The sequence below is a fragment of the Apis mellifera genome, linkage group LG4 (genome assembly GCF_003254395.2).
Source record: "Apis mellifera strain DH4 linkage group LG4, Amel_HAv3.1, whole genome shotgun sequence".
Lineage (NCBI taxonomy): Eukaryota > Metazoa > Arthropoda > Insecta > Hymenoptera > Apidae > Apis > Apis mellifera.
This window is the reverse complement of record NC_037641.1, coordinates 8597257-8624120: the sequence shown is the minus strand read 5'-3', so window position 1 is coordinate 8624120 and position 26864 is coordinate 8597257. Positions and strand designations below refer to the sequence as shown.

At 36.8% G+C, this 26864-nt stretch overlaps 1 protein-coding gene and 1 long non-coding RNA gene across 5 annotated transcripts in view; both read right to left on the bottom strand.

Annotated features, from left to right (window-relative positions):
* Positions 1–2984: 2984 nt before the first annotated feature.
* The window catches only part of LOC724830, an 85342-nt gene continuing 61462 nt past the window's right edge, over positions 2985–26864 (bottom strand). Inside the window, exons 2-7 of one of the 4 annotated variants that reach the window (XM_026440328.1) lie at positions 19360–19413; positions 8701–10119; positions 8504–8602; positions 7733–8425; positions 6848–7003; positions 2985–4914 (exon numbers count right to left, since the gene is read on the bottom strand). In XM_026440328.1, coding sequence (XP_026296113.1) covers positions 4603–4914; positions 6848–7003; positions 7733–8425; positions 8504–8602; positions 8701–10119; positions 19360–19413 — 2733 coding nt within the window. In that variant the 3' untranslated portion in view covers positions 2985–4602. Of the gene's footprint in view, positions 4915–6847; positions 7004–7732; positions 8426–8503; positions 8603–8700; positions 10120–19346; positions 19414–26864 lie in introns of all 4 variants that reach the window. The other 3 variants (XM_026440331.1, XM_026440330.1, XM_026440329.1) reach the window with 3 other exon arrangements.
* Positions 14599–17615, bottom strand: LOC107964305. Its single transcript, XR_001702748.2, has 2 exons — positions 16505–17615; positions 14599–16426 (listed from the first exon to the last, which is right to left on the bottom strand). It is a non-coding gene; the product is annotated as an uncharacterized LOC107964305 (long non-coding RNA).

Here is a 26864-nt window from a genome sequence, read left to right as displayed (position 1 = left end):
AATTAAATTACCAACTGACATAAAAAATATAAATATATTTAATGCTATAAATTTTCATTTATTTACATTTATTACTTACGTAATTACTAAAAGAATTATATTATTTATTATTTATATAACTTACACAAATATAAAAAAGCGAATAAATACGACTATGATAACTATGTAAAATAAGATAACTGTTTTAACAACTTGAATTTAGTTAAAATTATTTTTTTGTAAAAATATCGATAATTATATTCATAAATAATATAATAAATGGTAATGAAAGTCTCTGAATAAAAAAATAACATTTCAATAATTTTAAATGCAACTAAAAAAAAAATCTAACCTAACTTTAAAAAATTTTCTATGTATCAAATTTTCAATGTATCAAATTTTAATTTGATAAATTAATAATAATACATTTTTAATCTAATAGAAAGATAAATTTATCAGATAAATATCATTTAAATCAAAATATTCAATTTCAAACATTATAATTTCCAATTAGTTATAAGTATAGTATAATATATATAATTATAATTTCCAATTGTTAGGGACAATGGAAAATCACTTGCGCTATGTAATATCGTATTTATTAATCGGATCACATTATCGCAGATATCGTGTTACACAGATTCATCTGTACATTTAAACTAACTTTCTTTAAATAATTCACGATGCCGTAATTACGTATATATATATATACAAATTGTGTCGGGTGTATGTCGATAATAAAACAATCGTTCTTAGTCATCGGTGGCCGCATGGTGGCGTGATGGCCAGGGAACTTGATGGTAAATCTAGTGATCAAGTATAATACAACGACGATGAAAGATAGTTATCATCGAGAAAAAAAGGAAGCTGCTAAAGTCGACGCAGTCAATTTATTCAACAATCTTTCTCGCTCTCATTTTCACAGTCGTTAATTAAAAGTATAAAAATAATAGCCTCCAGTTGGCACACTGTTACAGTCTGCCAACTGTAACACACGCGAGTATGGAAAAATTGGTATCTGAGCATTTATCGTATTTTTCGTACTTTTTGCCTCCTTTTTTACTTTATTTGTATTTATTATTCGTTCCTTATGCATTTCGAGACACAAATACGGCGGCTAAAAAACGGAAATTGTCTCTCAATTCACACACGGCATTTTAATTTCATTCTTTCTCTCTTTCGCGCGGTCATTCACTCGTCTGTTCTCTTTCTATTCGCGTAAAAATAGTTAGGCACTAAACAATAATATAATATAGTAAGTAAAGTTCGTCAGTCCTATGTGAGTTTCAGCTACAAAGTTAATCACATATTTTTTTTTCTTTTAATCATTTTTTTTTCTTTCGTACAATATCCATTGTAACAATTAGCATCACGCATAGAATCAATCACTATGATTAACGATGTCTTCGTGTTGCTACTCCCTTTTTTCCTTCACTTTTATAAATAACGAAATAAGTTGAAGCAAGGAACTGTGTGGTAGTGTCTCTTACCGAGCCATTAAACTCGAGTCATACGATCCGACTAATTCTAGGTCCGATGACCTATCAATCTAGCTCACAATAGCTAATATGTTTTTCTTTTTATATTGAAAATGACATTCTTCTTTTTCACATTCTCATTCTTCTCTTTCTCAACACGCAATTGCTCTTTTTCTTCTCGGTATGTGATACGTGTTTAAATGAGAATATATATTTGGGAATTTTGAAGATTCGAAGAATTCGATAAGAATAAAGATATTTCGATATATTTCTGTTTTGAAAAAAATAATGGAGAAATTGTTGGAAAATAGTGATTTATTTTCATAGTTTTAGATTCTTGAGATTTATGATTTTCGTAGAATATTTTCTACTTTGTATTTATCAAAAAAGAATCCTTCGATTATTTTTAAAAATTTCCCAAACAACAAACATTCATCAACGGTTGACAAATTTCTGGTCGACTCAAAAAAGAGTTCGATTTAAATTTTATAATCCATAATATCTATATTACGTGATAATTGAGAGTATTGTCAGAGATACATTTTTCACATCATTTCGCCTGATATGTGTGTTTTTATGCTTTTATAAGATTTATTCGTACACTTAAACAGGCTTCTTTCTATCATTCTTTTTTTTTTTTTTTTTTTTTTTTTTTAATTTTCTCCCTTTTAAAAATCCCTTCTAAAATTAAATAAAATTTCAAGAGACACATTTTTCAAAAGTTTCCTCATAAATAATATTTTTCATATGAATATCTGTTACATCGCAACAGGTTTCACACACATACAATAAATAAATTACATTAATCACAACGCAAGTTTAAATGAAAGGTACAAATGCTATATGGAATACGAGATTGTTGAATTTGCAGCATGGAATGTGCTAGTGATTGTAATATCATTTATATTTGATCTTTATTAATCTTTTCATGCATTTGTAAATGTGAAATATAAAACAAAAAAACAAGAATTAATTTTTTATAAATTTAAATTACATCATTAATAAATTAATATAATGTTGGATAAAAAAAATGTTGTAATGTTTATTTAATTACATATTTGATTTATATATATGTATATATATCTTTATTTTCTTTTAACGGTAGCAAAAGCTACTTTATTTCTTCAAAAATATTGTTTCAAATATCTGTCAAGTAAAATATTTTTAAATATATTTCAAAATATTAAAAGGAAACATATTTAGCATGAAGAGATTAAAAAAAACTTCAGTGTAAACATAAAGTATATAAATATAAAAGATGTTTTATAATTTTATGAAAGATGATTCGACAATAATAACAAGACAATTTTTGTATTAGTACATAGGGTACAGTCTTAAGGTAAAAAATACAAATTTAAAATGCACTGGAATATATATTTTAAAAATTCCATCAATGATTAATTGGAAATAATAAAAAATATGTATCTTACCAAACTGGTATCAAGTAATTAAAAGTTTGTCGAACAAACTTATTCTTGAAGTTGGTTGTATAAATAATTACTTTATACGAAAAAATACATTTTATCGAGCAATAAAAATCCAAATTTATTTTCATGAAAATATTTAACGTTTTGAAAATGTACTAACAAATGATGTTAAAATTATATACAGTGAAAATCCATTCATTTGTAATATTTGCTTTTCAAGAACAATTGTATACTCTATTGAAAATGTAAGTTTTACGTTAATTTATGGATATTCATAACAATTTTTTATAAAATATTATATACATAATTCAATGTCGATAAACAATGAAATGTGAATATGTATCTATTGACCTATTCATTTTTCGGGGACGAAAAAGTATTCCTAACTTTGGTTTCGTTTTTACCAAAGTTCATAAGAAAATGCTTGTACTTTTTAAAATTATTTTATCTTACATTTTTTCAACGATATTATTTATTGAAGATTTATAGAACAAAAAAATTAGATCGACAATAATGTTGATAGTCATTATTGTTCCCTTAAAGAATTATTACAATAATTCTTTTTATAGAACGATAAAGGGTAGATATATTTGTCACGTAGTTAAAAAGTATTTTCAATAAATAAAAATTTTAGCTCGAAAATTATATACATCAATATATCTTTCATTCGACACTGCAAATGAACACACGTCGGTGTATCATACATGATTATCAATCTCTGCGTCTAAACAATATACAATTTTACTATTGGAAATTAAAAAAATTGATTCATTTTCTGTCACTTGTTAGAAAATACTTGTTAGAATATAATTCCATAATGCTTGAAATGCTTGAATTGTAAACTCTAAGAAAAATTCACATGATAAAATGCATCTAAAATGCAAAACGTGAAAAATGATTAACGTGAAATGATAAATTGGCGCAATCAGCTATTACAAAAATATTTTGTTCCTATGATCATTAATTGCTGTATACTGAAGAATCTTGATGTTTCAAACTCGCACAATTCCTAATATTATTTAAGATAAAACTTTTAAAAAAATTTACACGTACGATTTTCTATGTACAAATTAAGTCAATTGTTGAAAATATTATTGGTCATAAAAATTTAATATTAAAAAATCGACATAAAATAAAAACAAATATTTATAATAAAATCGATATCAAATTCACTCAAAGAGTCAAAGATGATAATTTTAAAAAGTTTAAAGTTACTTCTTCATCGTTGGATCGTATATAATACTGAATGTAGTAGTACCTTTTAAATTTTCTCTAAAAAGAAATTGATCATATAACTGATCATAAAACTAAAAAAAATATTAACCTTCTATTGGTTAGTTCGATAATATCTCAAAGCAGAAAAGTCCAGTTTCATTCGTGTAAATATTTTAACATTTTTTCATTACGCTTTAAAAAATTTCCTTACGCTTTAGAAAATAAAAGCAACAATCGACGAGAAGAAAACTTATTAAATTCTCCTAACAGTTTATACAAATATGAATAGCATGAAAAAAAGAAGCATGCATACTTCTTCTTTACAATACAATATACAATATTATTAGGAAGACTATTCGAAGATTAAAATTAAAATCGGATCGCAACGAAAGATGGATCGCACTTTCATCCTAAATATCGTTCTAAATGCTTTCAACGTGAGTGAATCCATCAAAATTCCTCAGGTATTATTTTGGCCAAACGACAAACGACATCTCCGCGATTCAACTCTCGTTCGAGATCGGATGGCACTCGAGTGAATCGCACTCGGCCAATGCCTCGCCACGTCGAAGCGAAAATTCGTCGGTTAACAGACTCTCCGGGATGGCCGCCGAGTCTATGCTATCGAAATAGCGGTGCGGCCAGACAGAGCTCTGACGGAAGCGTCTGGTCGGCGAACCGATGATGAATTCCACTCTTGTAGTGCCAGTGACCGACGAGGTCTCTTGGTTCAAGGAGTCCGGATACAAGGAGGAGTCGCTGTGCCGGAAGCTGCCGTTGGTCGAGCACCATGAACTCGGTGGTTCGGTGCAACTCTGAAAAATTTCCACAATCGTTACACAATTTTTCACGTTTCTTTGCGCTTTTGTTCTTTATTCTCGCCGTTATTTCGTGATTTGCACGTAGCTTGTATAATGTATTCATTTCACCGCGTCTCAATCTCCTTGACAATTGACAAGATACAACACAAAAAAGAGAAACCCACACAATGATCAGTGCTCGTACACCGGTATTTTGGTACTTTACATGATACTATAATAATGACGACTAATGTCGAAAGTGTCGCTAATCTATGAGAATATGCGATGTGCGTATTCGAGACAGCACACGTGTCTCCTCGAGAGTTTGAGTGAATTTTCTGAATATTCGAGGCTTGGATAGATCGAAAGTTCGTAAAAAAAGAAAGAAAGAAAAAAAGGGGCGAACGTTCGATCGCCGCTGCGAATATTCAGAAGAGGTGGGCGCGTATAAAAATGGACGACATTTTGTTGTAAATTAGTATTTAATTCGTAGTATCACGTAGTAGCACTGGACGTGAGGTGGACAATGAACCGCAAGGCCAAGCAGGTAAGCGTGTGGTCGATTCATTTTCCTTTTTACATCAAATCGTTATAAAAGTACGGATCCGAGCCGCCACGTGAACGTGGCTCTCGAGGCTGTATAATAATGTCCGCATACAAGCAACGCTAGCAAATAAGATCAAACTTGAGCAAATGAAAGAGCAAACAAACCGAAATGATTAATGGACAAAAAATACAGAAACAAAAAAGAGGGAATCTTCGATAGCACGGCGTGAAAATTTACGGTAATATCGGTGGTTGGTTGGTTGGTTGGACGTGAGAGCGCGGGGATAAATTGCTCGTTTCTTTCTCCAGGATTCATGAACTGGAATGAACGTAATAATAATAATAATAATACGGCAATATGGTGGAACGGGGGAGATGGACAGTCGAGAGGGACAGTCGAGGAGTCAAATTATCCCCCGACATTCGCTTTCCCGTTTAAAATTGTAATAATGTCGAATTTTGTGATTTATCAACAAATTTACTTTAACCCTCTGGGGTGATGGTTGAACCCTTGGCCATGCTGTTTTTAGACCATGTACCGCGAATCGTTAACGTGTAATATAAGCGATAAAAAAAAGAAGAAAAAGAGGAAATAAAATATTTGAAAAAAAAAATAAATAAATAAAGTTAATCGAAGGTTCGATTATTCGTGTCACAAAATTCGACAAAGCATTTTATATCGATTTGCATGCATCTTTTTTCTTGCAAATACAAATTATCATTTGTATACCATGGGATCAAGAAAAAAGAAAAGAAGGGGGAGAGATAAAAGAGAGAGACTCGAGTTACGATCAATATTCTATAGGGAAATAAGTTTGTGGTCAAATATTCAAATTTAAATAAAATAATACGTACTCAAAGTTGTTTGGAAATCAAGAGGAATCGAGATATCGAGTGACAATGCTAGAAAAATCTTTACAGGGAAAATTAAAGTACGTTTCGAAAATGTATAAAATTGTAATACACTCCGTCACTTTCACGATCTTCGATCACTCGAGTCCTCGATATGCAATATCTTTCAAAGTTATTAAAATCACGCGTCACAAACACTGCTACTTTTTCTTCACTGGAACGAAACAAAAACAAAAACAAAAAAAAAACAAAATAGAACAAACTCAATTTCGACTCGAAAATTTAGACAGAAATTAAGAGGGGATGGCTGACTACGGGTGCGTGCGCATGCCAAGAACCAAAGTGAAGATAATGTAATGTAAATAAACGTAAAAAGAAGGAAAACTACAGAGATGCGTACTACTTGACGAGTCGAGGAAAAAGTGTGGAAGATCAGGATATGATATAAGAAAAAAGAAAAAAAAAAAAAAAAAACAAAAAACAGGCTCATAGCTCACCACATCCAGGAAGAAGCATCGAAGCAAATGATAATAAAAGAAGCATAACTTACGAGAAAAACCGGCGGCACGCGAGAAGGGGCCATTTTCTTTATTGGACCGCCGGGGACGGGCTCGAACGCACGCTCGCCTGCGCTCCAGATCAGACATTTCGGTAGTGGATCGTCGGGCGATTCGTCGTTTTTAAGACAAGTGTCGGTCGAGAGTCTCTGTGTACGTCAGAGTTTGAATAACGTTTTCAGGGAAATATATATATATATATATATATATATATATGATGATCGAGTGTGTCGAGGGGATCGTTGGTTAGATCGGAGAGAACTATTCCACGTCTCGATGAGACGGTTATCGGCACGCTACGAGAGATATCGGTTGTGGAAGGAAGCGAGGAGCCGCGGCAGAGAACGACGCGGAAGAAATACGTAGAAAAAAAAAAGGAAACGGAGAGAAGAAGACGGAATGACGTGACATTAGTATAGACAACGCGGCGAATCGAAAGAAACATGGAAAACGGAAAACGGTTAATCTCGATACGTACGTTCTCGATGCCGCAGAGGCTAGGAATACGGGGTAAAATGTAAAATGCTATACAAGAATGATAGTAAAGTAAGTAAACGACTTGTGAGACTTGTGTAACCGATAAGATCGAAACGATGCGATCGATCGTAGCGAGCGTTGCTGTTCGTTTGAACCGAGTTGAGCACAAGTCAGCGTGTCGAGACGTGGGAGAGAAATTAGAAGGTCCGTAAGAGGCGTAAGAGGCGGAGACTCGGAGGTTCGAGGTAGCCGCGATCGAAAGCAGCAGATATCCCTAAGATCGTGACTATCGGCCTTGGTCCTGGAGAACGAGGATACTCGTGGACGTTCTACTAGATCGGGCCGTTGGATAACGGTGACTTCAGCCAGTTGGTCCAAAAGTATTGCTTTACGGATCGTACCTTGCCGTTCTCGGTATCAACGGATGACGAGGCGCGGGCCAGGCTGTAGGAACGGCGTGCAGGAGCGGGCGGTCGTCGAGGAGGAGTCGTCCCCGGGGATGAGGACGCGCCGAGGTTGTTAGACTCCAGCGAGTCTCGGGCGCGGGACAGCGAGGAGGATTTGTTTAAGGAGTCTCGGCTGGAATTGTTACGCGGCAGGGACCTGTTCAGGGACTCCCTGTTCGTCTCCTTGCTGTTTCCGTTCCCGTTATTGCTTCCACCTCCGTTGCCGCCGCTCTTGGTCAGGCTTTTGCTCCCCAGGGAATCGCGATTCGAGTCGCGAGCCTTGGACAACGACTTGCCGCAGTGGCTGTCGCGACTGGAATCACGGGGAGGCCTCGTCAACGACTTCAACGACTCCTTGCTATCGTTCCTTCCGTGGCTGGGCGGCCTGGGCGCAGCCGCCTTCGCGGTGGCGCCGGGTAAAGGTATACGACTAGGACGACGCCGAGGCGAGGGTTTCACCTCGACGGCTTGGTGATGGTCGCGGGCCGACTCCGTGCTGCTCCCCGGCTCCAAACCGTTCTGCTCGCATCTCGGCTGATCCCCGTCCGCATCCGTCGGCTCGGCCTCCGTCGGCGGCCTTTGCTGCAGTCTCTCCAACACGCGCACGCGCGCCCGCGTGCCCTCCAACTCGATGTTCCTCTCTTCCAACTGGAATATCGCCACGTCGGGATAACAGAATTTTCGACACACATCTCATTGTTCGACGTCGATGACGAATATCGTTACCTGGAAACGTAGATCGTCGTTCTCTTCTCGTGCCTTGTCCAAACGTTCCGACAGAGTTTCCGTACTTTTCTCCACCTCGTCTAATCTCTTTTGTAGGACCTGTTTCAAAAATTATTTCGAATTACGAGCGACTAAGCTAGCGCACGAGTAATAAAACGCGGCAAAAGGCGGAGGAGGGAATTCTGCCGACCGTTTACCTGATTATGGACGGTAGTGGTGATCAAATGCCGCTGCAACTCGAGGGGGGAGTTCTCCCTTAGGATGGCAGCGATCTTCTTCGAATCGACGTCCTTCACGTGGGCAACTCTGGTAGGGGACACAAGGACGGAATCCAACGCACCGAGTCGCGCCCTCCTCTCGTTCACGCTCGCCTCGACGTCGATGTCGCGGAGCTCGTCGTTGTTCCGAGCCGTAACGTCCAGCAACACGTTCTTCTCGATGGTCCTCGTCCGGAAACGGTTCTTGTGAGCCTTCGTCGTGGACGTGGCGACGGGCGCGAACGCCGACGACTTGCTCTTGATATTGCTTACGTTATTGCTCTTCTTCGGCGTGGAGACGAGGGTGGGCAGGGCGGGTGTTATGGGTTGCAACCTCTGGGCACCGGGCACGCGTATGTCCGGGGAAGTCTCGCCCAGTCCGGCCCTCAACCGATCCTCGAGGCCCGTCTTCAACGCGGACAACGCGGCCAACTCCGATTGCAACTCTTGCGCCCTGGCACGGCTCGATATCGTTTCGGCCTCCAGCTCCGCCACCTTGTCCAACAACTCCTCCTTCTCCCTCCTCAGAGCTATCACCTGAGACTCCTTGCCGTCCCCGTTGTCCTGTTCGCCGCCCTGCTCGCTCGACCCCACGCCCGCCCCCTTCCCGCCCTCCTCCAGGCACGCGACCTTCCTCACCGCGTCGAGGATGTCGGTCGAGCCGAGGTCCTCGGACGCCACGCTCTCCAGCCGGCCCTGCAAACACTCCACCTCCTCCCTCAGCCTGATCCCTTTACGATGGATCACGTCCAACAGGTTCCACAGCTCGTCCTCGGCCTCGTCCAGAATAGCGGGCCTGGGACTGTTCGGTCGGGGCGCTATCGCGGTCGAGGCGCTGTCTTTGGAGGACGTCTCGGTGCTGAACCCGGAATCCTGGACCGTGGCGCTGCAATTGTTCTTCGTTCCGCCGCTGTGCGAGTTGCTCCGACTCCTCGGCAACGAGGACGACTCGCCGCCGCTCGCCTCGCGGGGGACTCGCCTCCTCACCTTGCCCGGCTCCCATTCGTTGATCCTCCTCGAGGAAGGGCTCGAGAGCGGCAGAGGGATGTGCGAGTTTTGGGCGCACGAGGACGACGTCATCACGGACGCCCCCGCGGACGCCGTGGCGGCCATCTTGTGGCGGAGATTCGGGAACGTCTCGATGACGAGGTCCCGAAACTCGAGAAGGGCGCCGACCTCATTCTGCAACTCCTGCAGGGCGAGCAACGATTTCGCCTGCTCGCTTATCAAGTAGTGAAACGGGCCCGGACGCAGGGGCATGCAATCCATGCCACCGCCGCCGCTGCTGCTGTTACCACCGCTCCCGCTCCCGCTCACGCTCCCGACGATGCCCTCCGTCGACCCTCCGCCGCTGCCACACTATAGGCATACAAACAAACGGATCCAAAGGTTAAACGTTGACGCTCGTCTCGTTTCGCTCCGATCCGACGAGCTTTGCTACGAGTCCAGTGTCTGTCTTCCTCTCCGAGGACTACTACGCTGCTCGTTTTTCGAAAACGAATCTCCATACAACATTCAAATATTCTTAGGGAAACAAAAACCAAAGATTAGTATATAAAAATTTAATACATAATATTTTACTTCTCCTTTTAGAAATACCTTTATATAAATACTTTTCACAAATGTATTTGTATAAATTGTTGGGAAAAAAGAAGTGCTAAATGGAAGTTTTCACATTCTATCGTGTTCGAGAGAATTAAATTTAACGAATCTACTTATTGAACCGTTTATTCATAACCGTTGCATGCTCTCATCTCATTTCATTGCACAAATTACTAAACCTCACGATCCATACGTTTCTAACTTTTCCAAACAATCACTCTTACATCGTTGGAAACAAGATCAAGATTCACTTTGATGAAGCATCGTTCATGATATAAATGATGAAAAAAGAAGATTGTTAAGATTATCACGAGGGCTACGAGTCTGAAGGTAACGAAACGAGGAGAAACTTTCCTCCAGCGAAAATAACACAGGGATTGAAGTCGATCGTGTGCAAGAGACGCAAAACGCGTGACAGGTGTTGCCGCGTGTTGGACGTGTTTCCTCTATTTTACCCGGCTGTCATCTCTTACGTGCCTCCGCAACGTGAAATCGTCCCGGTAATCCGAGTAATTTATTGTATTCGAAAGTACAATTTCTATATCTTCGATGCATCGCGGCCTTTGTTCAACGGATCCATAAATGCGTTTGAGAAACAAGAAAAAGAAAACGAATTTGACCAGAATCGATTAGAAGATCGAGCTTAATGTCACGCGTTTCTTAAGTTATTATTTCGTAAGTTGCAATAGAAGAATAAATAGTAAAGTGTTGGAATGCTATTTCAATGCAATTCGTATGATGAAAATATGACACGAATGGAAATTTCGAGTATTTCGAATTTTTCACATTTTCTTTAATGTCCTATAATTTTACTGTATTTCAAGTTAGAAATTATATTATATTTAAAAAAGGGAGCGGAAATTTCTCCGAAGCTATCATCGAAGAATTAATTGATATTGTTCCAATTCACGCACTCTCTAAATGCATTTTTTTTCTTTTTTCCCTACTTTTCACCGGCATGGAAAGCAGGCGATCAATTAAATTAGACAATAAGAGAGACCGCGAGATTTTACCGAGTTTATTTCTTTCTTCCTTTTTTTTTTTTGTTCCTTCGATTTCAATGCCATTTTTCAATAATTCTTTTCTTTAATTAAATTCTGATCACAATACAAACAGCATTTACTTCAATCAACGCTACTCTTCCACGATTTCGTTTCAATTGTTACTATATTTTCAACGATTTTTTTTTCTTTCCAACACTGAAAAACGTAACATTAACATTACTTCAGAGATTCTTCAAACTTTCCAATCCAACAATGCAAACAATCGATTACTACGATCAACTTGCTTCAGAGACTTCACAATTGAACGACATTTTGAATTGATGGTTAATAGAGGCATACTTGACTAAAAGAGGATACACGACGACTCTCCTCCTCGCTGATTTTCCATAGCTACCGAAAAGGAGACGCGTACGACGCGTACAACGCGTCTTCCTCTCCCGTGTTTGTCCCCCCACAACAGCAGAAATTATTACAAGGGGCACTTTGACACAAAAGCCCCGTTTTCTCTTACTTTCCTGCTTTACCGCTCGAACTAGCCGTGTCGTGCATCACGATGCCTCGAACATTGGCGGAAATACACGGCACGCACCTCGCATTCGTTCTTTTTAGAGAGTGCATAATAATAATAACAACGCGAAAGAAAGATTTGTTTTAGTTGTCACGGGAGGCACGAACGTGACGCTCGTCGTTCGTTAAATGGAAATTTTTTATTGATTTATTATTACTTTGTGTAATTGATATCTTCATTTTAATTCCAATCCGTCGTTGTATACTTGAGTTTAAAGAAACATATATACGTTTATTCTTATACGTTGTTATTAAGAGAGAAAAGAGATAAAGGGATTCGATATATAGATGAATATATCTATGAAAAATTGATTTATTTATCACGTCCTCTGATAAATCTAATTTAATAATAAAATTTGATTGCCAATAAATAACGATAATTCTCTTAGAAACTCTTAATATTAATCGGATCCAACGAACGTTTAATCTTCTCTCGTGAATCTCCTCAACTATATATATATCTATTCCAACGGTGGATAAGTAAAAATATTATCGGATGTAACTTTTTCTTCTATCTCAAATACAAAGTACAAGGATTGCGATAAAAGCGTACGAGATTCGAAATCAGCTTCCCTTCATTTCGCATCAATCCAATCTTATCTCTATTCCGGATGATTCACCGTTCTAATCGACTCTCTCAGTACAAGCACTCATCAATTTTAATCACGTTCGAAAAAGGATCGATAACAAGATCACGGATACCAGACGCGCAATTTCCACTCTCGATTCATCATTCGATTCATCCTATACGATGAATTCGTAAAATCGAATGCGTTATTTTTCTTTTTTTTTTTTTCTTTTCCCATTCGAAAACGGTTCGACTCTCGAGGCATGCTCGAGAGAAACGGACGGATATTAGGCCCCAATAACCTGATTCTCGTCGCTTTATTCTCATCGCGCGTAACTTGGACATGTTATTTTTCACCGCTTCTCAAACCACTGGAAACCGTATCGTCCGTTTCACCATAAATCGAGATATACGTTGTGTCGTGAAATTCTATTCATTTGTAACTCAACGATGACAAATTCAGTTTTTTTCTTCCCCAGTTAGAAAGAAATTAGTTGACGGTATCAAGTCTCAAATTCTATTGCTTCGTCACAAAAATAATATCAATTCTTACGATACAAAAAAATTAGATATAATTATTTAAATTCGAATAACTTATATCCTTACAAACATTCGATTATAATCCATCACATTTACCAATTTGTATCGTGTTTTCTTCAGCGAATATATGAAATATTTCTTCAAAAAAAAAAAAAAAGGAGAGAATCACAGAGGATTGATAAATTATTCGATGATTACATGTAATTAAAACCTCAAAAATTTTAATGAAATGCGCGCAATTTCGGTCGAAAGAAGAAATTATCCGATGATTTTTCGTTCGAATAAAAGGAAAGAATAAAAGGAATAGAAAATATTTTCCTCCATTTAAATTAATAAGAACATTTCCCGTGTAACCGATCATTAAGGAATTAAATTACGGAAAAAATGCTTTGGAAATAATTGTACGGATTACACGTCCGACAGACGATAGAGGAAAAGGTCGGCAAACTTTCACCGTGAGGTGAAACCCTCATTTTAACCAAACATTGAAGGGTTGTGATTAAACTATTATTGTATTACCACCCGGTAATTACCGTTTAATAGACACGCTCACTATTCATTAAATGCGATCCCCGTGTACGATTGTTTCACGTATCACGTGGAGGGGAGGGGGGATAGATAAATTACTACTGGAAAATCGGTTTTACTCTTACCGTGTAATCATATTGCTAAATAATCTATAACGTTGTTTTCGCAATCCAATTTTTCGTACTTTCGCGAAATCTCTCCCCCCATCCCCCTTCTAATTCCAATTGTACTTTCCTGCAATTAACTTTCAAATTCAATGATGGTAATAATAATGGAGTAATGATAAATAAAAGATAACGACTTTAATAAAATAATAATTCCTATACGTCAATTAATTTAGATTGTTTTTCGATCGAAAAAAAAGAAAAGAAAAATTCACTTCTCTCACAAATTTATAAATACTACTCGAAATAAATATAACTTTAACTTATAACTCAATCACGTGGTAAAAATATGTTCATAAAAATTCTTGGTTCGAAATCTTTCTCCCCATCTAATTCCAATTGTACTTTCCTGCAATTAACTTTCAAATTCAATGATGGTAATAATAATGGAGTAATGATAAATAAAAGATAACGACCTTAATAAAATAATAATTCCTATACGTCAATTAATTTAGATTGTTTTTCGATCGAAAAAAAAGAAAAGAAAAATTCACTTCTCTCACAAATTTATAAATCACAACTCGAAACAAATATAACTTTAACTTATAACTCAATCACGTGGCAAAGTGTTTATAAAAATTCTTGGTTCGAAATCTTTCTCCCCATCTAATTCCAATTGTATTTTCCTGCAATTAACTTTCAAATTCAATGATGGTAATAATAATAACAATAATTATAATTATAATGGACTAATGATAAATAAAAATCGATAACGATCTTAATAAAATAATAATTCCTATACGTCAATTAATTTAGATTGTTTTTCGATCGAAAAAAAAAAGAAAAGAAAAATTCACTTCTCTCACAAATTTATAAATCACAACTCGAAACAAATATAACTTTAACTTATAACTCAATCACGTGGTAAAGTGCTCATAAAAATTCTTGTTCGACCAACCAATTTTGGAAGGTTTTATAAACAAACCGATATTTCTTCGGTAAACGGTTGCCGAACTGTTTGTCTTCGAACGTGTTCAAACAAACGATAGATTCATTATAAAGCGAAATATGCGAATATGGATCTTTATCCTTTCGTTTCATCCCCCTCGCGTTGTTAATAATAAACGTTTGCGCAACCGAAAATAAAATATGTGTGAAACGCGTTTAAATTGTTGCCAAGGAGTTTCGTTAATTAACAATTCAGATCGCGATTAAGGATTGTTAATACGTCGTGAATTATACAATAAGAACGTTTCGGTAATTTTTTTAGATCGTACCAAAGATTATTATTATTATTATACACGGAATGAACAATGGAAGAGTTAGTTTTCGTTGTTACCGAGGATGGTTTTTTCTTTTCTATTATTATTTTTATTTTATTTTTCTCTAGAATAACGAAGGAGTATATCTGGAAACAGGTCTAACGGTGAATTTCATTTGGCGAAGAGTTAACGAGATCTTGATGATTCTCCTGATGAAACAATAAAGTAATCCGATCCGGTTGGCGTTGGAAAATTTTTTTTTTCTTTTTTAATAAATTTGATTTCAAAAGATTGCGATGTAATTGAGAACGAGCGAGAGGATGAATTATTCTTATATCTTCCTACGGTTTTATATAAAAAACTGTACTTTTCTTCGAGGAATAGATTTTTATCACGCAAGTTTCCTCCGCATATTCAGTTTTACGTTATATGCTTTCAGAACAAGTTTCAAGGCGCGTTAAAATTAACAGATTTCGTTGGGATTTTTTTTCAAGTTCGATGAAATGTGATAAATGATGGACGAAGAATTAAAAATTTTTACAATATGGAAAATATGATTTTGCACGGAGGATATACATTGGATCTAATAAGAATTTGAAAGATGGAAAAAATTTATTCCATTTATTTTTGATACTTATTTTGAAGTTATACTTTCGTCTATCTTATATACATCTTATCTATCTTACAAGAGACGATAAGAGAATTGAAACGATAATAAAATCTTTATCGAACCGTGCGACTCAACCGAAATATAAATCGATTGCAATAACTTTATGAGTACACATTGAAATTAGAGGAATACGTCAATCAAGGATTGAAAATTATTGAATAGTTCAATATAATAGGATTCAAGTATTAATTCGTGGTGAAAACAATTTTAGAAACAAGTTTCCTTAATAATAATTTGAAAGTATCGATAAGGAAATGATTGAGAACCACTGTTCCATTGTGAATCTCATAAGGTTCGAAAAGGCAACAAACTCGTGGGCAACTGATGTGCAACTTCCGCTTCGATGACATTTCCTTTGACTTTCATTGTAATATATGTTAATCGATTATTTTTCATAAGATATCCGAAAAAAAAAAAAACAAGGAAAAAATTGATTTGCATTCTATCACGACAATATTTTTTCGAAGCGTGTAATCAAATAAAAAAGAGAGAAAAAAATATCTTGTGCGTATTAAAATGTACGTTCAGGAATCTTAAAACGGATACATCGGTCGATGAAAAATGTTAATCCCTTGTTGAAATAATCGATTTATTAAATATAGTATCCCATATAATACACGAGAATTGTTTCCAAAAACTTTTTTGGGTAAAGACTTTACAATTTTATGAGCTCTAAAAGATCAGGTTTACGTACTTTCAACGGTGGAATATTTACTTTCACTCTTTATGCTCTTATTTCTTTTATCTTCCTCCACTTCCTGTTTCATTACACGCGTTCTGTGTACCTTGTAAAATAACTCTGGCCATTAGAATGCCTGTAACTTAATCGGAAAGGGGTTGTAATATCAATAACGATGTGAACCATTTCAAATAAACGAAAGTTTGTAATATTAACTCACCCATTGTATTCCCGTCCACGTGAATCGAATACGTTATATCTATATTATTTTTAGAATAATTTAATATTCTTTTTTTATTTTAAAGAAGAGAGGGGGGAGGGGAGAAAGAAGTCGACTGTGAGATCGGACATTCTTTCTATTATTTTTTACGACAGCGAAGGAAAGTTACATTATCGAATAAATGTTACATTGAAGTGGAAAATTTTACACGTTCAATGGATAAAAATTTATGCTCAAACTTATCCCACTGATAAGTTAATCAAAATCACCGATAAGTTGAATTTAATACAAGATATAAAAATGAAAAGAATAAAAAAAAAAGGTACAAGAATCGATACAAAAAAATTTACCTAACTCAAAAATTCTGATAATAAAAATTTGCGTATACGAAATGAATTTTGAGTACTTATATTCAAACTCCATCAAACATAAAATTCTAAAAAAAAAAAAAAATCTCTGAAAATATTTCCACGATATCGCGGAATAGAATCAATCGAGATGATACAATTTCGCGTCATAAATGGTGATACGAAGACGAAGAAGTAGTCTGGTCGCACAATGGGAATCGGCCTAGACATGGCGGAGAGAAACGAGATGGGCGGCAACAAGAAAACGGAACGTAGTAACTCGAGGAACTCGAGGAACACTCGACCCTGAATGAGATCAACGATCGAGTTCAGTGTCGGATCGCTGGAAAAGGAAAACCGGGGTGGGCCGGAGAGGAGAGACGGACGGACATCGTCTACTCGAGAGTAGACTCCTAACCTGTCACGCGCGCGCCTGGAAATGAGAGTAGCTCGCTCGAGCTGTGTGCGCCTTGCGAAACCGACCAACATTTCCTCCTATCTCCTGCAACAACAGCAGAACACTACGCGCATCTCCTTCGTTCATCCCCTTTGCCAATTTTCCTGCAAATTCGTGACACGTTCCCTCCTTTCCCTCCTCCATTCGATCGTTAATTACGAAATACCCTTGGAAATCGGATATACCTGTGGAAATTTAATGGATTAATGGATAATGAAGAAATAACGAAGATTGAAGATTTTTCTCTTTTCTTGGGGAGAAGGGAGAAAAAGATATATATATTTAAACTTAAAGAATCGTACGTAATTGAAGGATAGAAAAAAAAAATTGAGAAGAAGAATATTTTATATTAATACAGATAACGAATTTAATCGATAATAAGTCACTGCGATTTTTAATTGGAAAAAAATGCATCCAGGTAATCGAGTGGTAAACAATAACGAGAAACGTAATTACTTATTCGTAGAAACAGTAAAAAAAAAGGAATTTAAAATTTCAAATTAACAATGATCATTGAATTTTCCAATATTTAACCAATTATTCGAGACACGTAGGAGTCTCGAATAATTGCCAATTACTCGAATCATCGAAGAGGAGAGGGAAAAAAAAAAAGGAAAAAAAGGAAAACGTTTAAACTGACTCTTTCGCGATATCGAGGCAATTGTGCACGCGTCTCCTCGTCGCGAGCTCGTCGTTGGACTTACATAAATAGATTTTTGAACGAACAACACATGCGTGAAGAGGCGAGACATATGATGAGCGATTTTGCATTCGATCCGCGTCTCTCGACGAGGAGGAAGAGCGGCAACTCGTGAAAACTCGGAAGTCATGATTTATACAGGTTATATTTTTACGTTGCATTTCTGTACCGTAACTTCTTCTACGACACATGAAAGAAACGTTAGAAAATTGTTCCGTAGTTCAGTTATTCCTTCAATTTTTTAATGTAAATAAAAAAAGAAAAAAGATTGCATCCGGAGTGAAACGAACAATGTTTTTTTGAATAAATTCATTCGAATAGAATCTAATGGATTCTATTATTACATCCATTTCGTAAAACTATCAACATTTTATCAATATTGTTCCAATATTTAATTTAAACTATTTAAATCATTTACAAGAATAATGATTTTTGAAAAAATTTGAAATGTACAAAAATTTATATAAATATGCCTTGCAATATTTTAATTTTCTTAATCACGTTTAAATAAAAAATTTGATTTCGTTTAAAAATTCGTGATCGGATGATAATTCTATCAATATTGTTTCAATATTTAATTTAAACAATTTAAATCAATTAACAATTAATTTAACAATTTACAAGAATAATAGTTTTTGAAAAACGAAATTTGAAATGTGCAAAAATTTATATAAATATATGCTTTGCAATATTTTAATTTTCTTAATCACGTTTAAATAAAAAATTTAATTTTACTTAAAAATTCGTGGTTGGATGGTAATTGTTCGCGGATTGGAAATTATTTCTTGAGATTTTGTGAGAAAATTCGTGATCTAGCTAGACGCGATTACACAATGGCTTGATTTTTCCCAGTGCGACCAGCTGATTGCGGCATTTAATAGCCTTTACGGTGTGTCGTAATTTCCCTGGAAGCATAATGCATCCCAATTGAGGAAACGGATCCCACCTTTGCCCATCGCCGATGATTCACTCGACAGAAAGTATCGCTTCCTTCTCCCATTATTAAGCCAATAAACTGTACGGCTCAATCTTGCTTCACAATTTGAGAAAGAATGTCTATGGATTTTGTAAATAATGCTTTTGCGAATTTTTTCTAATTTTTTTTCTTTTGAACTTTGTTTTGTCCAAAATTGAAAATCGAAAAATTTTTTCCAGTTTTTCTTACGACGATAATGGATTCTTAATACAGATAGTGAATATTGATGATAATTTTGGAAAATAATAAAAATAATTTGAAAAAAAAAGGAAAAATAAAAAGAAATAAAAATAATATGAATAATTGGATATGTACAAGAATATATAAAGAAAAATTAAATAAAAATTAAATAAAATAATCACTTTTTGTACTCACGAATACATGCAAATATGAAGGATCGTAACATTCACGTGACGAAACGTGTTTTACCTGAAACAGGCGAATTAGAATAATTTGTTAAAAATATTTTTAAACGAAATTACTTTGTCATTCTTACACGAAAAAAAGATAAGAATCTAGCAATTCATTTCAATAAAAGATTAAAAGAAAAAATTTCAAAGTTCATTCTTCTTTCTAATTAATTTTTTTTTGTACATTAATCGCCTTTTATTTTAAACAATTACGAATCGCATTAATAAACTTGAGAATAATTTGAAGTATCGAGTATTAAACTTTAAAGAAACGGAATCGAATTATTTTTTAATAAAATAGAAAAAAGGAAATGGAATTAAGTAACAATAGAATATATAGATACGTTCGACACGCCGTTCGAAATAAGACTGGCGTACGATTAGAGATCGTGAAAGTCGACGAGATATAAATTTTCGAAATGTACACAATAATTGGAACGACATTTCGTCCTGTTATTGATTATAGAATGGAATTAAAATCGATGCGAAAGTCGAAAAACAAATTTCTCGTACAGAGAGAGAGAAATATAGTATACAGGAAGAGAATTTTCAATAATGTACATAAAAATTAGGAATCTCTTTATAAAGTGCATATATTTGAAGATCGATCGTGATTCTCGTCAATCCTGCATATATTAATCCCCCTCCCATTTAAAAAAAACGCTATATTCTATTCAAATAAATTCGATATCCATCTCTATTAAATAACCATTCCGAATTTTGAATACTTTATTCATGTTTTGCAATTTTTTCAAAAAAAAAAAAAAAATAGCCACTCACGATTGCAATTTTGTAACATTTCTATCGATCTAAACTAAAAATGCAGAGATGAATATTCAAATTCACTTTTTACAATTATTTCGATCGACAAAAACAACAACAGCAACAACAAAAGTAATCAAAGAAGATATAATAAATTCACATTTTACAATTTTGAAAATAAAAATATCCGGATTAATCGTTCCACGTTTTATTCTTAAAAATTACATCACTTACTTGAAAGAAAAATATCTCAAAATCTCGAGATCAAGGAACGATAAAAGTAGCATTTTCCTTGCTGAATCGATTCCTTGCTCCCTTCTCGACGATGAGCAAAGAATGTTGGTCGAGTGGCGCAATGTAGCAGACGGAGGAAGCACGTAAAGGAAGCAAAACGAAGCCTGTTCCCCGGCGAAGGAGATCACGCGGCGAGGAAGGCCATTCCCTTCGATCGAGATATCCGAGATCGATTCGACGGGATTTACGGGCGAGACGTGGACATCGCCAGATCTTCTTCCCCGATCCAGATCTTTCGGATAAACTTCGCCATTCCATCGCATCCGCCGGGGGCGATTTGCTCTATCGCGTATTTGCCTCAGGTGCAAGGGAATCTATTGTTCCACTTAAGGACCCGGTTTATTTTCAGCACGTGCGCTCATGCGATGTGCGTGTCGTTAAAAGAGGCAACGCGCCTTTTCTGGCGTCACGGGTTTTAATGAAATAATAAAGGGCCGCTTTCTATGTCCGGGCAATTGTCGGGGAGGGGAGGGGAGGGGAGGGATTGAATATATCGGGAACGACGCTGACAACACGGGCCTTTCAATATCGAGTTTAAGCGGAGGGAATTATTATTATTATTATTGTTAATGGTTTAAATAGCCCGGTTACTCGAGACAGATGTTTCGTTACGTTTATTGTACGTGTATTGATAGACGGATTAATTCTTTTCACGGTGAATGGTTAATTAATAATTACGATTATTAAGTTATTAACGTTGACGTTTTCTTTAACGTCGTTTGAAACATTTAATTTTTGTGGGGAGAGGAAAAAAAATGTAAATTTTCCGCTCCTTTTGTTTCTTACGTTCGAAACGCAAACAGTTTTGAAAGATCGAAAATTATAATATATTTTTTAAATATATTTTTTAACAAACTAAAGCTTCAAGTTTCTTTTACGTTTAATAAAATTTTCTATCGTCACAATGTTAAATACAATCTCTCTCCAAGTACACTTTTACAAAAAAGAAGCAGCGGATATCTCCAAAGATCGGAAACAGGAAAGAACGAAGAAGATCCTGTCTGAAGAGCCATCCAACCGTCGAAAATAAACTCTAACTAAAAACAGGGAAAGACACGCAGAAGAGAGCGACCAAAACCTGATCACGGATGTCCGTGATAAGATACATTAACGCTTTCCACCAACGAAGGTACATGCCTCTAACTCCGTGCCAAGTAACACTTATCGTTTCCTACAATATCCAGAAACACGGTCTCGAATTTCAGCAAACGAACGAGCTTTACATCCGTTCCGCTTCGAGCACGTTCACACACCTAAGCGTTGCACGGCACACTTTCTCCTAGCTTTTTTTCCTTACCGCGCGGCCAGCTTCTTTCCGGCTGCGAGCCCGACTTCCGCCGCGCCCAGAGCAAACATCTTAATCTTAAACGTTAGTCTTAAAAGAACGAAGACCAAAATGAGAGAGGAATAGAAAAAAGAGGGCTTGCATCACGTATAATGTGATTCACGGGTCGGCGATGGTTATCACTTTTCTTTTCACCCTACGGGAAAATAAGTCGTGTGGAGAAGGCGAGCCGATTCTTTCTCTCTCTCGACGGTAATCATCCGCATAATAATGCCCTGGCCGGCGTGCACGCGCCTCTGTCACACGTATAAGGAGCGGACCGGTGCCTACGCGCTCGTCCCGCCGCCTTTTCAGCTCCGATCCTTTGTTGCCTATTTCCCGTACCAGTGGAACGAGGAAAGAGGAAAGGGAAGAGGATCCTGTCCGCCTCCACGTGCTCCGTCCGTTTACCGTGGGGAAGATACCGCGACACGCGCGTACGTGTACGGATCGGTTCGAGGGCACAACACGTTTAGATAGAATGTAATTTTGCCAGAGATATCGCGTTACGTGATAAACGTGTAGTCTTCTGATTGTGAGTTGTGTAGTCGCAGAGGGTACGCTGGGTTTGTAACTGGTTTCGATCGTGCGCATTCGATCGCACGTATACCGGCAAACCGTTTCGTGCAATTGTAGCGATTACGATTGAAATATTTCAACGTTTGTTGTAAATAGTTGATAAGGAGATCGATAATTTTTTTTGTAATTGGATATACTGTTTATGTATATTGGACAGATTAAATGTTTATTAATTCTCTTTTTTTATTATTATTATTAAAATGATTTAGCATGTTCGATATAAAAAGTTATTATACCAAGCAAAGAGAGGATAAAAATTTCCAACCATCTTCCACCGCACCCTCAAGCGCAAATACCTAAACCAAGACTCTCCACGCATCCTTTCCTATAACGTTCCACGATTCCCAATCGGTAAGCAATCTTCCTTACCGATACATCTCAGACCACCTACCACGGAGGCAGTCGCATTAATTAAAGCAGCATTACACTTAGTTACAGATAAACTCTCCCGGTTTGTTTGACCGCGTGGAAGCCTCGAGGGGGGGCTTGAATGATTCGAATCCTCGGCAAGCGTTGATAAAAGAGACGACGAAAGAGATGGACGAAGGGAGAGGCGAATGATACTTGCGCCGTGATTCGTACACGGGCAAGGCTACGATCTCCGAGGCCTGAAGGCAGCGCCGGTTGCAGAACAGAGGCGATGGTTCTGGTGGCGGCCTCCCGTCTCAAGGACACCGGTTAATGCATCAAGCCTCGTACACACGGACGTGTTTGTCGCCGCACGCACGCAAACACGTACCGGCTCCTCGTACGTTTCGTTCCGGCGAGTTCCCTTTCGAGTCGAACGGTAGCCATTTCCCAACCCTTTATGGCCGGCCATTATAATATCGCTCGGAGGGGGGAAAAAAGCCACGTTTATGGGGAACGAGGGGTGTTCACGGTGAATCACGCGCCGCTTTTGTACCGGCGTCAATGAAATTTCATTAACTCTCGTTTTATTTCGTTTAACTATGGACCCCTCGCCGGTGGAACCGATGTTTCGAGCTTTTTGCCGTTTGAGATGAGACTTGTGTGAAATGGTATTTTGCTTTTTTTTTTTTTTTTAATACGATTTATAAATTTATTTTTAGAAGGAACGAGTAAGTTTTTATAAATTATCAATTATCGTTCATTCGTTAATTTTTTTTTTAAGAAAATTATATAGAAGCTTTATAATATCTTCGATTTCCTCGCTCTTCATAAATTTATATAATAATAAAAATTCGAATTTATATTTACATTTTATAATAATTCGATAAATTAATCGCGAGAATTTCATCCTACTGCTCTCATACTCATCATTCTCCTCCCGATATTCTTTCTCTCGGCTATATTAATTTATGCGAAAGGAACACGGTGGAATTTAAATTGAGATAAGGTAATTATTGCGTAACTTATTGCAAAGAATGGAATTACACATTGCACAGAAGAATATTTTCTCCGTCCGTAGAACCTCGACAGAATTCTTCAAGCGAAATTATCGGACAGATAGGATTCCAATACTCGGACGGGAATGATCGTACGTGCAAGTGTACACGTACCACTTCAAGTTCATGGCTCTTTGAGGAAATTATCGGGCAGACCATCTACAGTTAACAATATGTGGGTGCCAGCATGATGAGGCAAGGAGAAAGGCCATATTAAAGTTCACGCAAGGATCACCTTGATGAACTTGTTTCCAACCAGCTAGGGAGCCATAAAATACATTTTCTTGCGCAACCGTGGGCCCGAATATGGCACAACATTTTTACCATTTTCGCGTTCGCTACTACTTCGTTTGTACACTTTTTATAGCCTTTTTACGGATCACGACACGATTCTTCTCGACGTGTGAAAATACTTGATGGTATAATATTAAAACGTGTTAAACGTTTGCTTTTCTTCTTTCTTTTTTTCATCATTTTTGGTATTGGATTCGGCAATGTTTCTTTAGTGTGTCACGGATGATTCATCTTGGCGATAAATCGTGTAAGACGATAATAATCTCGCAGATTTTGATGCGAACAAATTTCGTTATTCGATCGTTTCTGCCAATTAAAAATCTCTAAAATTTAAAAGTAAAATTAAAAATTTTAATTTCCCTAACTAAGATATCAAAATTCAGACACTCGTTAAACTCAGAGTCACAATGATTTACTGTTACCTTAAGATAACTGTACATCCGAAGCCGAGATTCGAAGAAATTTTTAAACGAATAATTCGTCGAAGATCTTTCATCGCGAATCTTTCTTAGAAATCGAATTAAATTTTCCAATTCGTAATATAACTTCTTAATCGTTCCATCCGTTACGAAATGAATCATTGATTACAGAAAGTGTATTATTTCAAAGAAACGAAACCTTTCTATTAGATATGAATGAATCACACGCGTGGAAAAATATTTGCTCGTTAAGTCATTCAGACTATTCTGAAATCGATAAGGACGATCGATATTGGAAACAGAAAGATATTTGTTAACGGACGAGATAGAAGTAATCGAATACCAGACCAGACCAAAAAGATTTCTATCGAATCGCGAAAATTTCACCAAACTTTCCCACGCGACTTATTCCCATGGTGATTATCGTGGTCGCATAAATCGTGGCCATCGAGGACGCTTTATAAATTCGACCGAGAAGGTCGGACGAAGAAGATAAATGCTTTCGCAGATTCGAGAGAAACGAACGTGATTTTCGTCGCGGCTGAGATGAACAATCGGCGTCGTGCATAAATTAACGCGCCACCAATACGTCGACTATTAACAGCTTTCGATTTTGCTCGGATTTGAATAAAGGATCTTTATCCATCCATTCACGTTTCTGTCGATTTATGTAAAAATCTATGTATTTTTTCGTTTCTTTTCCTCGCTTCTTATTACGCGATATTACAACGATTTGAATCTTCGTTACATTTATTTACAACGAACGCTCGAATGAGCCCACGTTATATGCAAATACGCGTAATAACAGAGATAAAAATTGAACGAAACGTTTTCTACTTTCTACGAAACTCTCCTCATAATTTAACACTTCTTCGTTCAGAACGTAATTTCACATTTCATAGAGATTAAAATTGTTATCGCCTAACTTTGTCTCCGACGCTTATTTATTATTAGAAAAATCCTGTCCTTTCTTCGCCTCGTAGTTGCCTCTTATTATTATTATTATTTTTCTTTAATTTATACACGAGTAAAAAAAAGAAACGATCTCTCGTGGAATTCCTCGTTACCATTCGATCAAACCTACTAACTTTCTTACATAACAACATCTCGTATAACACGATTAAGTAAGATTTAAAAAAACCGTCGGTTCACAATCCTATCTTCATCGTTCAACAACCGGGATGAACGATCTCTCATGAACGTCCATCAACTTCCTAATTCGATTATTACGAAATACATCCTCCATGTTCCATTCTTCTCCTTCGATCTCTTATTTATCTCAACCCGAGTGTTCGTCGATAAATAAACAAACGAAAAGAGAAAGAAAAAGAAAAAAGAGGAGAACAATCCCGCGATCTTGTTTTCCAGCCCTTTATCAGAAGCAGGAGGGAAGTAGAAGAAGGGAGAAGTCGGGAGGATGGCTCGGGTCAAGGTCTGCGCGTTTCAGAATCATCGTCCTCCTCCTCCTCCTCCTCCTCCTCCCCGGGCAAGAGCATTCCATCGAATGTCGAAGGTCAAGAGCTTGGAGGCGAAATAACTTAATGGGCGGCATTCGTCTCGATCTGCTTCGCCTTATTATCCCGCCGCGCGATTGGAAAACGCTCGCCGCTTGACACGGTGCGCACGTTTTACGCGCGTCGAACTTGGGTGTGCAACGTGGGTGTGATTAATGCGGCTGGGCGCGATCATTACGCCGGAGGCGGTTTTCCATTTCTCATCGCCGAGGTTCTCGTCGCCGTGGGCGACGTTTCGGGGGGGGGGGGGGGGGAGGGGAAAGTGATCCCCGCTCGCGCTCGAACATGAAAACAGCGGGCACGGAGGATCGAATTAAGACATTTTCGCTACCGTTGCGCGGCCAATTAATAAGCAAGTGTGGGTTAATACGTGTGCTTTCTTCTCCTCTTCTTCTTCTTCTTGGAAGAATTTCGTTCTATTTCGAACGATCCGATTTTTAAACCGAGAGATTTCCACTACGACGAATATAATAATTGTTGTTGCACGCAATTCTGAAATCTTTCCATCCTCGAATTTTTATTTTTTATATAGCAATATAGGACAATGTTAAAAATAGGAATAGAAATGAATAAATCTGGATCAATTTTGTCTTACCTTGAAGTATTTCATTGATATAACGAAAGAATTGATATATGAAGATTTCTAAATATATGTATCTCAAGTTTTGGTTACTTTATTATTTTTTTTATTTTCATTTGTAAAATTTATGCGAGGGAATATAATAATTGTCGTTGCTCGCAATTCTGAATCTTTCCATCCTCGAATTTTTATTTTTTATATAGCAATAATATAGAGCAATGTTAAAAATAGGAATAGAAATGAATAAATCAATTTTATCTTATCTTGAACTATTTCATTGATATAAAGAATTGATATA